Source organism: Pundamilia nyererei, unplaced genomic scaffold, assembly GCF_000239375.1.
Source record: "Pundamilia nyererei isolate P.nyererei 1_Seehausen unplaced genomic scaffold, PunNye1.0 scaffold00131, whole genome shotgun sequence".
Taxonomy (NCBI): domain Eukaryota; kingdom Metazoa; phylum Chordata; class Actinopteri; order Cichliformes; family Cichlidae; genus Pundamilia; species Pundamilia nyererei.
Genome location: NW_005187532.1, coordinates 136,601 through 152,845, shown reverse-complemented (window position 1 = coordinate 152,845; position 16,245 = coordinate 136,601). Strand labels below are relative to the sequence as shown.

At 44.4% G+C, this 16,245-nt stretch overlaps 2 protein-coding genes across 2 annotated transcripts in view; both read left to right on the top strand.

Annotated features, from left to right (window-relative positions):
* Positions 1-7,932, top strand: part of plekha1b (pleckstrin homology domain containing, family A (phosphoinositide binding specific) member 1b) — a 34,378-nt gene extending 26,446 nt beyond the window's left edge. The window contains exon 13 of the mRNA XM_013913423.1: positions 7,908-7,932. The gene's annotated coding sequence lies outside the window, so the exon portion shown is untranslated. The remainder of the gene's footprint in view (positions 1-7,907) is intronic.
* Positions 7,933-10,101: 2,169 nt separating this feature from the next.
* htra1b (HtrA serine peptidase 1b) overlaps positions 10,102-16,245 on the top strand; it is a 27,002-nt gene continuing 20,858 nt past the window's right edge. The window contains exon 1 of the mRNA XM_005743385.2: positions 10,102-10,720. Within this exon, the coding sequence (XP_005743442.1) occupies positions 10,261-10,720 (460 nt within the window). The 5' untranslated portion in view covers positions 10,102-10,260. The remainder of the gene's footprint in view (positions 10,721-16,245) is intronic.

Sequence of the window (16,245 nt, the reverse complement as noted above, 5' to 3'; positions counted from 1 at the left end):
ACCCGCCGCCTTCCTCGGGTTAACAGCCTGCAGCATGCGCCTCACCTCGTGCTCTTCCAGGGTGAGGGTGGTGCTGCTATGGGTGGCGTGTTGCTGCTGTGGCTCCAATACCTCCGGTACCCTGGTCTCACAGCGGGCGAAGAAGATATTCAGCTCCTCTGCCAGCTCCAGGTCACCATCCGCAGCTCCGAGATTGATCTTATAGTTGGTTAGGTGCTGGATGCCTTGCCACACCTGCCGGCTGGTATTACTCTTCAGATGGTCCTCAATCCTCCTCCTATAGTCCCCCTTTGCCTCTCTGATGCCTCTCTTCAGGTTGGATCGGGCTGTGGTGTAGTAATCCCTGTTGCCAGACCTGAATGCAATGTTCCTCTCCTTCAGCAGCTGCCTGACCTCCCGGGTCATCCAGGGTGTCGAGCCCTCAGGCCATGAATTTTCTTTCTGATGGTTTGGTCAGAGACGTATACACAACAGTGGCCTGCTGGAGGTCATTTTGTAGCTCTGGCACAAAGGAGCAGATACCAGTCCTGATGATGGGTTAATGGCCTTCTGTGGCCCTGTGCAGCTCTCCTGAAGTCACTGACTTTAAGACTGTGCTGAGAGACACAGCGAACCTTCTGGCTGTTGGGCAACCGACCGCCTGTGCAACCGACCAGATCAATATCCCAGGAGTTTCACTGATGTGATTCTATAATCCAATTTGTTGCTTTCATTTTTTGCGCAGTATATAATGCGAAAACTAAACTTCAAAGTAAAACAGGAAGTTACTGTAGGACAAATAACAGGGCAAAGTTTAGTCCTGCTGGAGCCACTGAGGTTTACACCGATGTGCAGGCTGATTTCACAAGACCTTAAAAAGTAAAAGCTGCTTTTGATTTTAGACTTTAGCTTCTGAATTTTATCATGAATTCAATATTTTATGACATCTCTGCACCTATTGGAGACATATGAGAACCAGTTATTTAAAGAAGTATTCAAACAGGAAGTATCATTTTCTACAGGACTACAAAAAAATAAAACACCTGCCTAATGTTTGTGCGGGACCTGCTTGTGCCTGTGCATGGAGGTGAAACCACAGGGATGTGCGGTGCTGGCTGAGACTGGGAAATGACGGCAGATCCTGAGGGTTCAAAGTTTGCACTTCTGCTCCTCGAGTGACTGATTGGTGTATGTGTGATGCTGCTGTGAGAACTGGACTCACTGAAATGGACCTCTTTGTGCTGTTAGTGCATTTTTAACATTTCTGATAAATCATGTGACTTCCTGTGTCCTGCAGACCAACTCTGACCTCTGGCTCCAGTGTAAGGCTTCTGTCTTTTATATACAGTCTCATGCTGAGGTAAGCTCAGAGACACTTTGTAATCATTCCGAGTGGTGAAGCGCAGATACCAGTGAATACAACACATGCCAGAGTAGACAGAGAAATAGCAGTGCATGTGCAAGTGTGTCCACTAGGTGTCACTGAGCTGTATGCTGTAAGCCTCCTCACACACGTAGGTGCCTCCCTTTAGGCACTTTGTCCTGACTTACAGTTGGAAGAAGCCTCCATTCTTCATGCAGTGGTTTCATCGGGTGGAGGCTCTCCAAACGAACTCTTGTGAGGTGCTCGCTGGTCATTAGGTCATGATTTCCTGAGCATCAGTCCTTTAGCACCGTGAAGAGTTACATAAGATGTGTGATTAATCTGAGTGGACGCTCGATGCAGAGAGCACGTCCCCCATTGGCTCGCTCAGACTGCAGTAATGAATCTAAGTTGGACTGCTCTCTGGGGGGCTGACTGCATAACTGTGGGGAAAGCAAAAAAAAGCAGCTCCATACAAATCTGTATCACATAAAAACTCATTGCCTAATAGTGTGTTGACCTTGTTTCACCAGCTCTGCTATGAGCCATCAGGGAGTGTCTGTGTTCCCGTGCATGCTGAGGATGTTCAAGTTCTAGCAGACTTTAATCTGTTTGTAGGGCTGGCGAGTTTCTCGGGTTCTTTTTATGCCACGTTTCATGGCCATAAACCTGCCGCTGCCACGTGGGACAGTCACCAGTGTAATAGACAGTGACCATTCAGAGTGTATGCTGCTCCACACTCAGCTTTAAACGCACACCACCATCCAAGTAGTTGTAGTGTGGCCCCCTGGGCTCAGAAATGAAGGGTAAATGCCAAAATTGCAGTTCCTCTATTGGCCACTGGGGGCTCCAAAGATGACAGTCTCCATCGGTCCCCATAGACTCTCATGTTAAAATGTACAAGTTTAGAGCAGAAATAAACATGTTTAGCTCCTGCTATAAGTAATGGTTTTGATTTCTACGGATAATTTCCTTTCATGATAACTGTGGAGAGGCATGACTTTATTCATAATGCATTCCTTTGGATGCTAGTAAGACCTAAAGTTCCATCCAAAAAGCTTCTGCCTCAGTTTGGGTGTTGCTGTCTCAGAGGAGCTGCGTGTAACGCAGCCCAAAGACGGAGCTTAATACATGCAACCAAGTATAAAATGAATGCAGGTACCTTTGGAAAAAATTAACTTCAAGACTGAAAATAATAAAATCGGTTTAACATTATTTTAAAATAAAGACCAATAAGGGAAACGTCTTCACATAGATGTGGGAGTGAAAATAATAATAATATTAATAATCTCAGCAGCCCCTCTGCATACATCAGAAGCTGCACAGAAATGGAAACATACAGCAGTTTAAACGTACATTCATGAGGATAAAGGGAAGCTCGTTTAGTCTGATACATAAAGGCGCCAGGAGTTAATGGAGCTGCTGGTGTCTAAACACTGTCCTCACCTCATTATGGAGCAGCTGCTCTTCTCCAGCTGTTACAGGCAGCTCAGCTAGAGGAACTCTGGCTTCACATCGAGTTTATCTAAACTTCCCTAAACCTCCGTTATTCATTTCTGGGGATAAATCAGACACCCGGCGAGTCTCTGAGGTCTTTTAAAGCATCTAATCTGTGTTATTATTAGCTAGCAAGACACAAAACAATAAAAATAGATTCACTGCTTTTGAAAAACTCGAGCTCCGTGTTTCACTCTGTAAATACAGATGGAAGTAAATCAGATGAAGTGCAGGGTTTGATTGGAGGTCTGTCAACAAATCCCCAAAAGGGACTTTTTATTTCCCCATTTATCTGCCAACTACTCCCGACATGAGCTCTAAAACTGAATACAGTGTCTTCTTCTGTATTATTTTTGTGCTTCTTTCTCCAGTGACTCATCGATCCATTTAAACCCAAAGCTGTTCAAAGGTTGATGTGGCTGAAGTTCACTTCAGGTCAGCCCCTCAGCTCAGCCAAAGACCAGCTCAGCAAGTGCGGGTAATGGACCTTTTGGAGCGAGCAGCCTCCGTTACAGATGCTTCGCTCGTGTGGACTGTCTGTTTCTCCTGATCAAAAAAAGACCTGAAATCTCCTCCAGATGAAGTTGTTAGTTTGTCAATGAAAATAAGAGGATGTGATGCAACACGATGTGGAGATCCGGCCTGACCTTTGATTCAAGTGTGTGTGTGGTAGATCTCTCAGCTCAGCATGACCCTACCTCTCCAAGGTACAACAGAATTCAGCGTCCTACTGCCGCCATCTTTGATGCTCACCAGTTAATGCTTATTTCTTGCTTGTGGTTCAGCAGACTTTTTCTTAGTTGGGCGGTGTTACTGCCTGGAGTGCTTTCCCAGTAAAACCACAGCAGTTCTTGGTGCATAAATGCTCCACCTCTGGTTTTAGTACTTGCTTTTTTTTCAGACTTCATCTATGTTAAAGAACACCACATGCTGTACATGCCACTTTGATCATGAGTGGGCCACATGAGTGGAGCTCTTCTCTCTGTCAGTGTAAAGATGTTTAACTGCTGAGATATTTTATTATAAGATTAAAAAAAGGGACCCGATTGGAGTCTTTGCCAGCCCAATTCTGGCCCCCGGACCTTATGTTTGACACTCCCAGCTTAAAGAGAAATTAAAGAGATAAATTATTTTTCTTTTAAGGCAACAAAGGACGTTTGTCTGTCCGCCTGTCGGTCCTCCCATGTTCTTCTAATCTCACCTTAAGCTCAGTCTTCTGGTCAGGCTGACCTGATCAGAGCTCGTCTCACAGTCTTAATCTGACACACGAGGAAGCTTTTTTCTCCTTGTTGCACAACCTGCCGTCCTCCCCGCGCTGGATTAGATTCAGTCTATGCTGATGTTTTGTTAGAGCTGGACTGCAGCCACCTCTCATCTGTTTAATGAAGACAAACTTAACAAAACAAATGGGAGTGAAGGATGGGCTGGCCCTGGATTTATATTTCAGTGGTCCCCTGCTAATAGAATTTAGGGGAAAGGACCTCGTGTTCCTTTACTGAAAGAGAGAGCGAGACAGAAACCAACCGGTGCTGCCAGCTGATGATTTAAGAAAAAACTGTGACACCACCAAGAAGAGGAAAGTCCCACTTCACTTTAAGACCCGTGAATCCATGTATCTCCACCTCAGAGATGATTTAGTGTGTAAACAGAGGCGGCTTTGAGGGAGTGAGCAGCTGGCGTGCAGGTGGGTGTGGAGGTAAGGTGATGCAGATGGCGAGAACAGTGCAGTAACTACAGCCTCTGAAATGACCGCACAGTCATAAGCTCTCCAAATAATGACCACACTGTTGTTTTGTTCCGACTCCATGGAATGACCAGGCGGCTCCAGAATTCCAAATCCAGTGGTTGTGATGGTGGCTGCCGTCAGCACATATATATACAAAATGACCAGAGGACATTTAATAACTGATCCATGCCGATTTATTCAAACTGAAATCACGACGAGCATCATTTCTGGCTGTTTTGTCAAACTCTTGTCCTGATTTGATCAGCACGGTGAGGAAACTGCAGCTTCTTCTCTGGTTTTCTTGATTTCAGAGTTGTGATGTCTTTTTGTGGCCAATCACCTGCAGTCAGTGTGAGTAAGTGAGTAAACCTCAAAGACGATGCAGCCGGGAAGCAAAATGCTGCAGAGCGGCTCCAATGTGAAGACTTCAATCGGACTGTTTGGGCAGATGGGAGGAAGAGGAGGAGGTCTGCGTCATCTTACGGACAAACACACATATACAAACACAGCCACACATATACACAGCACACTCTGTGCAGGCGCGACAGCTGCACGTTAACCTGCGCCAGCTCGGACTTTGTTGTTCTCTCTCTTGTCTTTTTCACACTCTCTCGCTCTCTCTCTGAAAGTCGAACATGCACGTGCATAAATCAAATCGTTATTGCTGACTGACTCAACTTGAGTGGAATTAGACTGCTTTTCACACGCTCACGTGCACGCTCTGTGTTTCTGGGAAAAGCAAAAATGTTTGAATTCCCTCCAACGGTCTTCAGATCATAAACACGAATGATGAGCTGTCCAAGTGAAGCTGGAGCCGGGAAGAGGCAGGAAGGCCGAGGACAATTCCACCGGGACTGGAGCTTCTTGTACTTTTGTTATATTTTATCTGTTTAATGTTAATTCTGACTCATTGTACACATGAGTCACGCTTCAAAATCATGCCTCTAAAGTCAGTCATGAACTTCCAACCCCAACCACAGACATTGGTCGGGAAAGCTGGAATATGGTGAACGTTTGAAAACATCTTGTTCTGTTTCATATTCACTTAAAAGCTGCAGAGAAATTAAATACTGCAAAAAAGCTATTTAAAAGCATGGGATATTTGCCATGTTTGATCCTGAACAGAGAGGAAGAGGAGTTTATTGCTCCAAAGTGGACATAATTTCATTAAACTGTGGAAAGGTTCTGATGAATTCAGCCAAACTACTAAATGTTCTTTACAGCTACAGCACAGGATTGTGTGACAGCAAATTACAGATCCAGCAGTTGGTGTGCGAGCAGAAGAATCACATTATGTTCGCTTACTCTGTGCATCCAAGATTTAAAAACACGTAAACTCTTGGCAGGACAGACAGGTGGTAAATTATTCCTCATGCTGCTGAGGATCCATGAACTCTTTGAAAAGTCCATCAAGATGACAAGTTTTTCACTCACAATAATTCCACATCCACAACTGAAGACGTAACTCTACTGGTCAGTAACGCCTCCTCGTAGTTGTCTGGTAACTCTTGAGTGACCACTGAGTGAATTGTGTTTTGGGGATCAAAGCCAACCAAATCCCTTATAGGATCACAACCCCCCATCTATATGAGCTGGTCAACGCTTCTTAAACCTCTCCAGTCACCAGTAGCAGCCCTTAACTGTCCCATGGGAGCCCTTCAGTGATCACAGAAACCCATTAAATGATCCTCCTCCTTCAGTTAGGAGTGGACCTGCGTTAAAGTCCAGTGAGTGCTCTAAGGACCATCTGAATCACTTGGATGATGGCTTTCAATCATTCAGTGAGCACTGGGTAAGACCAGGCACATTGAGGCCTGACAAAATGTGTCAGAAGTTCTTTGATTGATAGAAATAGCAGGTTTATATTCACACCTGAGCAAATGGGAGCGTTCAAAGTCTATCACTGAGCCTGGAAACTGTAGCAGAAAATCATGCAGGCCCTTCAGGCACCAAGCCCTCCAAGAATCCATGAAACTCATTCAAGAACACGTGAAACTTAAGTTTCACCTTCAAAACCCACATGAACCCTAAGCTCCTTAAGCAGTGACCAGCCCCCCACCACAGCATCACTGTAACAACTTTAACGTCTCCATCTCCTTCAGTGACCACTGCAGTCTCCCAGTGGTCCAGATTCCCCCTCAAACACCCTTAAACTCCCTTTAAAGAACATTAAAGCCTCTCGAGGTCTTGAAATACTTAAAAACACGTACACCCACATCTTCGTCTTGTTAAGTCGCTGAGCCCTGACTTCATCCATGCAGACCCTCTCAAGTGCGTCTCTATGGCGATGAGGGTGGCAACAGGAACACACAAACACAGAGACAGAAAGATGGATGAAAATCCCCTCTGCATCATGTTTTTCTGGAGGTGAGGGGCTGCAGCAGGAGCAGCTGAACTGCCCTGAGGGCTGACGTCTTGAATCATTTGACAGGGTGTTTACGAAGTCACGCCGAAAGCCTAAAAGCCTCTCTACTGGCCTCCAGAGGCGGAACCGCTCATTACAACATCACCACGCAGACCTTGCATTCAAACCCTTTGAGTTTTTAAGAACTCATCCATTGTGACGTCCTTAGAGTCACGATTACAGGTTCATTTGATGTGAATTTGTGAAAAGGGAGCCAGCTTATATTGATCTGTGCTCGTCTATATAAAACAAATCGTCCTTCTCATATTAAAAAAAAACTTCGATCATGTTTAATTTTTTTTTTAAAAACTGCGACAAAAAATATGGAAAAGCATAACAAGAAAAGATGTAGGTAGTGTTTGCTAGTTTTTCTCTACTTTAGCACAGGAAAGATGGAGGATGAACTTTGTTGATGGACTCTGGTGGGTGGAGACAAACGCCAGCACACGGCAGGAAGAAGACACTGGAAACAACCCAAACTTCAGCCAAGCGAACATCACTTTACACGGGTGGATTTCCCATCATGCTGAGAGGAGAGAAAGCTGCTTTTTATCCTGTTTACCCAGATAAAATCAAACCAATCATGAGCTTTGATTATAAACCCAGCTGAACACCTGACGATGCTCTCCACCATCATCAAACTTCATCTCTCCAGAGAACTGTATAGCTTATATGTGGAGAACAACACCGTCCCGAGATGCTCCATGCCAGCTTGTCCTTGTACTATAACATGTGTCAAGATTCAAACTGTGTTTCTCACACATTTTGAATATTTCATGGGGACAGTTTATAGTCTGGAAACAGAAAATTAGTTAAAAACTGAAATATGAGTCTCGATCGTGCCGTGTGTGTCTGAACTGTTTGGTCACTAAAATGCAGAAACTATTTAACGCATTAAAACCTGGACCTCAGCAAGTTTCAGCTGCATGTTTAGTTACCACACACACACACACACACACACACACACATATTCACTCTTGTGGTCAAATAAGTACATAACTCACTGCAGAGTACACACACATACACACACTGTGTGAAGCCTGGTGTGGAAAACTTAAAAATCAAAAATCACAGCTCTCACTTTCACCCTCTCTCTCAGATTTATGTGTCACCACCTTCATTCCAACACACACACTCAGTGCACACACACATACACACACACCCATCGGGGATCGGACTCTGAGTGGGTTTCCTTGGCTTCCTCCTGCATCGATAAGTCTGCAGCTGCTGGAGAGGTCTGACTCGGCAGTGAGTCGAGTCTGATGAAACTGGGGTTTCATTATCATAAATGTGTTTCATAAACATGAACTGAAACACAGCCTGCGTTTCAGCACCTCCAGCGCTGTCGCCTGCAGAGAACCCAAAGATCTGTTTGTCTCGCAGAGTATCAAACACTGGCATGCATTAATCGGATTATGTCACGTATGATGTCAGAGAAATGCTTTTCATTGAGCGTTCAGAGATTCGGGACAATTGATTGTTTCCGTAACGAAGCTTCAACCCAGCAGTCTGCAGCTGTCCTCTGCACAGATGTTACTGCTGCAGTTTCTGAGAAGGAAGCAAAGTTCCTGACAAATCAGAGACCGGGCTCGTAGAGAGCTGAGAAATGTGTTTTTTGATGGAGCTTATGTGATACGAGAACTCAGAGAGCAAACATCTGTAACTGTATCTGTTCGTTTCTGCTGGTTGCACAGTGTAATTTATAAGATTTATAGCTGGTTGAAGAGAGATTACAGGAAATGTTTAAAAGAACCAAACAACATACAAACAGCCTCTGAGTTTAACCAAAGTCCTTCCACACCAAAGTCTTGCCACTTAGCAGATACCTTGAAATCCTGCCAGGAGCTTAACTGGGCAGCTAATTTTACATTCACTTAAATTTCAGCGGTCACAGGACACAAAGAGGTGTTTATAGACTCAGCAGCAAAATCTGAAACCCTGCTTACAAAAAAGTGCTGAATCTGCTCTGAGTTTTAAGAAAGCTTATTTGTTCCCTTGCAAGGATCACTTCTGCCACAATCTCTGCAAATCCACAGATTTCAGTTCATGGTTTTCTTGATTCTCTCTCTCATAATGGATCTGTTCTTAAAAAGAGCAGCAAAACAACAGTTTTCTTGCACATGTCTGCAAAACAAATGCTGCTGGTTCATTTGGACAATTCGAGCAGGCAAACATTTCAGTCACAGTGCTGATCTCTCTCTGTTTTGCTGGAAAAATCAATCACTGTTGCATTAACTGACTGCAGGTCAATGATAAAGGGCTCCCAGCAGCAGCGCCTAATGCAGTATAAAATTACAAAACAAAAATGCACACAGAGGAATGAGAAGAGGAATTATAAAGCATCCGTACACTTTGTTTTAGCGCTGGAGTTTATAACAACTATCTGTATTCTTTTGCCCATAAAAACAGTTGTCATCCACATTTATATTAGTACTACTTCATACATGTATTTTTCTTTTAAAAACAAACAAATAAATAAATAAATGAAATCATTTTCTGGAGATTTTTGAATAAACTTTTAGATTCATTAAGTACTTCTAAGTTGAACTAAAAAAAAATCGAACCTTTCACCTCACTTCATTTATAAACTCCAGTTCACAACAGTTGTGTAATATTGTGTAAAACACTTGATTATCAGACAGAAGAGCCCAACATTTGCATGATCCCCTTCCAACAGTTCTTGGCGATGGTGGAGAGGAAGAACTCCCTTCTAAAGGGAAAAGACTTCCAGCAGGACCCAGGCTCAGGCAGGAGCAGCCTTCGAGCCAATGATTTGAATGTAAAGAGAGAAGAAGATTTGACAGCAAAATTTATTTAAAGCACCAAAAGTCAGCAGTGTGCAGGCCGAGTATGTGATGTAATCTGTTTTTATAATGTTTAAAATACTTCATAAACCTTTTATGAACCCTTAAATCAGTGGCAGCATGTTTCATAGGCTGGTCACATCATAGCTGCACAGCTCTGAAATCAGATCCGTGGAGTTAAATGTGCAGCATTTGAAACACAATTCAATGTCATTTTTCTAAATATGTGTGTGCACAGCTTCAGTCACATACACCTCCACCTCCTCCTCCCTAACAGACGTCACTCAGGCCCACCAATAGCCTCCTGTGTTTATCCTGCAGCTTTTATAAACCGGCGCGGGGAGCGAAGCGCCACACTGCGTAAGCCAGTCCTCCGGTGAAGGTTCCCTGAGCTCCACGCTGCCCCAGAGCACACTTTAAGACTCTTACAGCAGAACTCCGTGTAAAAGTTCACTGCAGGTCTGAGTTTCTGTCGGACTGTCCCATCATGAGTCTCCGGTTTGTCCTGTGCGTAATGGCCCTGTTCGCCTCCTCTAGCCTGGTGGCCGAGGCGCTGAGAGCCAAACGCCTCGCCATCGGCTGCCCGGAGAAGTGCGACAAGTCTCAGTGCGCTCCCATCCCCGCGGACTGCCTGGCGGGCGACGTGCTGGACCGCTGCGACTGCTGCCCGGTGTGCGCGTCCGGCGAGGGCGAGCAGTGCGGCGGCACCGGAGACCGCGATTGCGCCGAGGGGATGGAGTGCGTGGTGACTGACGGCGTGGAGGTGTCGGCCACTGTCCGGCGGAGAGGAAGCGCCGGCGTGTGCGTGTGCAAAAGCTCCGAACCCGTGTGCGGCAGCGACGGCGTCTCGTACCGGAACATCTGCGAGCTGAAGCGCGTCAGCAACCGGGCCATGAAGCTGCAGCAGCCGCCGGTGATCTTCATCCAGAGGGGAACCTGCGGGAAAGGTACGTGTGAGTGCGTGCGCGCGTGCACGAGAGATTATAGCTTAAGAAGAAAGAAAAGGCGAAGCAGGACTGTGGAAGTTTAAGTGCGCACACACAGCCTGAAATACGGCAGCAATGTGAGTGTGCGTGCGTGCATTCATTTCTTTGTGGGGACCAAAAATTGGAAGTTAACTGTACTTGTGAGGACCAAAATCCTGGTCCCCACAAGTTTCAAGGCGGTTTTGAGACTCAAAATGTGGTTTTAGTGTCAGGGTTACAATTGGGTCATGGTGAGGGTTAAGCAGTCATTATTAATGGTTAGGGTAAGGGGCTAGGGAAAGCAATATGTCAATGAAATGTCCCCACAAGAAACGAATACCCGACGTGTGTGTGCGTGTGTGTTGGCTCTGAACTTGTATGACCTCAGCAGGAGTCTGAGACTGAACTCTCGCCCAGCAGAAAATCATCAGACGAGCATCCAGAATGAACCCAAATCGCGTGAAGAATGCATCCTTAGATCTCAGACAGACTGGAGTTAACCCTGAATCTGCGTCTCCTCCCAGCATATAGCAGCATACAACCATAACCTCCAACATATAGTGTCTGATTAATCTGGTGGCCTGTGGTCTAGTAAACATCAGGTTTGGTCTCCAGATACTTCGTTGTAGTTTTTCACATAGAAAGTAGAAGTAAAGCAGCAGAAGACTGTCACGTTTAAAAGCTGCAGTCACACAAACTGTACCATTAATGATCTCCGGATAAATAATTTGACTTGTGACGTCACCTTTCAGCATATTTCCAGCGTGACCCCCCCCCCACACACACACACACACACATACACACACACACATGCTTCACTACATTTAGCTGTTTATACAGCTTAGAGATAACAAGGTAATTAGTGATTTCTCCCAGAAGACAATCGTGTTAACTAAACCTAAATGTCTGCGGTGGTACAACAGGAAGTGTTTTGGAGGTTTATGGGAAAAAAAGCACTTTTGTTAGACGTCTATAGATAAAATCACAGTCTGTATATAAAAGATGGAAAGATGGATGTGGCCACTACAATGTCACCCACATCGTTCTGGCTGCTTGAGATTCTTTTTGAACATTTGAGTAAGAGATAAAATGCTTTCATTTAACTCTCAGTATCCTTAGTCCTTAAGCTTAGCCCCTACGCCTGAGAAGCAGAAGTCACAAGGCAAACTTGTTTGTAGTGAAGAGAAAGGCGCGCTGCCATATCGTAGCCACTTCCTATCTGCTAGGCCTGACCTATCCTGATTGGAGTCACTGAGCTGGACCGCTCCACCGTGTTTGAGTCTTGCTGTGTGCTACAGCCCATCCGAGTTTGTGTCACCCTGTTGCACCTGTACAGTTTATGAAAACAAGCTCATCTAACTGGTAGCTGATAACTTCTGCCCTCTTGTCCATGTTCAGCCAATTCTTTCTTGCAGGAAGCCAAAACATTTAAAAGTGAGCCTTCAAAGTCAGGTCCAAAACCAATGGGTGATGTGAAGCTGGCCATCTTTTACTTACAGGCTGTGGTGCTTTGACACCAATGAAAACCTCTTAGTGACGAATGGGGCTCTGAGTTTTTGTAGCTGCATGTTACAACAGCAGACAGTTTAACTGCATTATAGTAAGTTAAAGCATTTATCTGACATCTGTCATAGCAAACGGCTCTCTCATTACATCTGCACCCTTCTCTCTTTCTCTTTACATCTGCTGATTGGCCCAAAACGCTGACATGGAACATGTTTCCACCCATAAACCTGCCTCCCTCCTTCTCTCGCAGGCTAATGTTATCTTAACGAGGCCATAATTTCTTGAAATTAGGCCAGGAAGTCCTGAGTGACTGCCCTGTGCTATGAAAACAAATAGGTTGTCCTGTGAGACTCAAAGAGTCATGAAAGGATTTTAAGAAGTGAAGCCACACAACCTTCAAAGCTACAGCTGTAAATACAGCAGTTTGCTGATGCAGTTTGATTCAGATTGTGTGGGGTGGACTTTCTCAAGCAAGGTCAGTGTCAGCCTCCTCCTCCTCCTGCGTCTTCTTTTCCTTTTTTCCTTTTATCCATCTAATGTCTTTCTCCCGTTGCCTTCCTTCACCTCTTCCCTTCCCAATCACTTCTCTGACCTATTTCACTGAGAGGGATGTCCAAACCTCTAAAACGCCTGTTTGCATTTGATTTGATTTGAACTTGAGTTTAGGGAAAAAATCTGGATGATGCCACAATGAGTCTGTGGTGATTCATCTCTTGGAGCTGATTGGCCAATTGTATAACTTCCTAAACAGACACAGATCTAGGTCACACAGATATTTAACCCAGATTTGAGGGGATCAAAATGTATTTCTCCCTTTTTTGTCTTTGACTGCTTCCATGTGCAGACTTGCGGGCTGTTTGCAAGATTGACAGGCTTGGATACAGAGTCAACAAAACACAGTCGCTTGGTGATTCAGCTCCTTCTTTCAGGAGCCGGAGGGCTCACTGCCTGAAAACCAGGCTACTGTTTGATGTTTGAGAACAGCACATGTAGCTCCGTAAAAAATAAACCCACAAAAATACTAAAAGCGTGTTACTGGAACAGGTTAAAAATAGTTTGGTACAGCTATTAAAAGCATCCATATGTTTCATTTTCATAGTGTCAGAGACCAATCTTGCTCTTATATAAAATCAATAGCCAATAAATAAGCATTAATTACAGTTTTTAATTAAGTTACATGGACATCATGCTTTACAAACTATGTGAGAATAGCAAACAGTCTCTCTTTAAATATGTCCTGACTTTGTCACACTCAGAATTAGAGGTGCAGAAGAAGAACATTTCTATCTCTACAAGTACAGTATGCAAATGAACCTCTAAAGCTCATTACTGTACCTCAAGGTAATCATCTGCACCTTTCTGAGGGGAAAAACATCACATATCTGCACTGATTTTAAGGAGCAGTGTCAGTAGATATCTTTGCTCAGCCAAATCATTTTTAAGTTCTGGCAAGTTTCATTCTGCACTTGTCTTCAATATCAGCAGCGCAGTGGGTCAGCGGCAAACACTGTCTCCTCATAGACCATCTTTGTTCTCTCTGCACCTGCTGGGATCTTTCCAGCTGCTCTGGTTTTTTCTCAGCTCGACTCAAATTTACTTACAAAACACATTTAAAGACAACTCGCTTTGACCAAAAGATAGAATGAGTTAAGAAAAACCACAATAATAAGATAAGAAATGACTAAAATAATTGTTAGTAGCTGCTAAACATAGATGGTTGTGGGCATCACATGTTTAAGGCTGGTTCCTAAGAACAGGTCCATGCATATCTGCTTTAAAGACACTCAAGGTCATCTTCATGTGCACTTCTGGATTGTTTTCAGTGGCACTTCTATGGATCGCCCACTACATTTCCCCTGAGTGTTCTCCAAAGGACAGCTCAGGACTATACAGCAGAAGTCCACTCTGATCATCTGACCCCGGGGAACAAATTCATGGTGCACACTGCTGGTCGTGGCTGGAGACCCAGCTGTCGGCACACTGCCGCGAACAGTGGTATCACTGCAGAGGCTGGGTTGGCTTAAATGAACAACAACAGCCATATCCATTTAAACTCTGTCATCATTTGTGAGCAGAAACTGAAGTGAAAGCTCTCCTTGTCGGACCATTCGGGGTCGCTGACATGTGAGCATTGGTTGTTTACAGTGTGCCGGCTTCAGCGTCGCTCACTGCGCCAGTGTGGACATGACCTCTGTTGACCTCACGGCGTGCAGTGCTGTTACCGACACCTGCAGTGCGTTTCTTTGCACATCTGACTGACTCCATTCAGTTCACTTCAAAGCTGCAGCAGCTGGCAAACCGCTAATCTGCAGCCGACCAGCCAAACCCACATCAGCACATACTGACGGTCAGCTGCAGCAGAGGCTCAGGAAAAGTCATCACAGACTCAGACTGACTGAAGCCTGGATGGATGTGAGAATGTGACAGCCTCAGACCTGAGTTGTGTCCAAGTGTGTGTATCCATAAACAGCTTCACAATAGTCTTTCTTCTTCTTTAACACTTTTTATGGCACATCTGCAGCATCTGGACCTAGCATCGCACCTTCATTGTTTTAAGCACACATTGTACCTTTATCACGTTTTAAGACCACATTCCACCAAACAGTCTTGTTGCCTCTGGTTGAGATTAAGTGTTTTTTTGATCAGCCAACCTCCTTTTAAAAGGGATCTTTGTTTTTTAAGTGCCCACCATGTTAGCATTAGCCAACCTCTGATAGATGATGCAGTCGGGCTGAGGGCTGTTGACATCCTCAATCCAGCTAAAGCCTAAAGCTTAGGGGTGGCTTTCACCATAGTTTGTGCTGACAGCATTTCTTCTTTTCTTAAAAAAATTGGGATTTGTGTGGATTTTTTGGGGACTGGTTCACACAAGAAAGTGATCTGTTTCCACTCTGTTTTCTTTGCCATGAGTCAACATCTTTAATGTGTCCATTCATTGCTTTTTGCACAGCTGCAGTAAAAATTGTTTGCCTGAAAAAAGTTACATCTTCATGTGGCTGTCAGTGTTTCCTTCCCTCCTTTGTTGTCTTTCCTTCCTTCGTTAGTGTCTGATTGAGTTCACCTGTCGCTTATTGTCCTTCTCCTCTTGGTGTTTGCATTTCATCAAAATGGCTCCACAAGTTTTAGTACCTCCCAACAAAAACTCGAGAGGAGAAACATGAGGGCAGAGCAGCAGGAGACTAACAATATAAAAGCCACACTTAGAGTCTCATTTTAAAGTAATGCCATTTAAATGCACAATAAACTGTTTCATTATGGCCGACTACCAGTGTAGAGGCTCATTTACAAATACAGTCTATTTTCTATCTATTTTGAGGTCAAAGGACAAGTTGTTTCTTGTCTTTTTTCCAAGTGAAAGCAGCGTTATCAGCAGAGCTGGTATGAACTGCAGCGAGGTGATCGCTATGAAGAATGAGGTCGGGATTCTTCATGATTCATGGAGATAAAATCTGCAGACATCTGAAATATGTGGAGGGAGTCAGCTGAGATATGATACAGTATGATCCTGAGATCAGTGACCCTGAGGACAAACAGAGATATGCCTTCACTGTCGCTCTGCTCTGTCTCGTGTAGTTCTTTCCAACGGTTTGCTCAAAAGGAACTCGGGTCTGTTCACACAGCTGCTAGATGGTGGGAATGTGACGCTTCAAAGGCCCCGATTAACATCAAGGAGGTTAATGGTGGAGAAATTGATCACTTATTGGAGCAAACCACAACTAAACACCAATAAAGATGATTCACCACCTAAAAAAAGAAAAAAGTATTGTGAAAGTCTCTTTTAACTTGATCACGCAGCCCGCTGCCCACCACATGGTGGGGGGAAGTGGCCTATTACAAAGATGGTGCCACAAGTTAAAGGAAGCACTTGAAATCAAACATCTCTTCTGAGAGAAACCTGGAGCACTTAAAAAGAGCCGGAGACAACAAGATCCTTTTTTTAACTTCAGTGGTCAAAAACTACACGTATGGATTTACCAAAGTGGATCAAAACAGCTTTACAA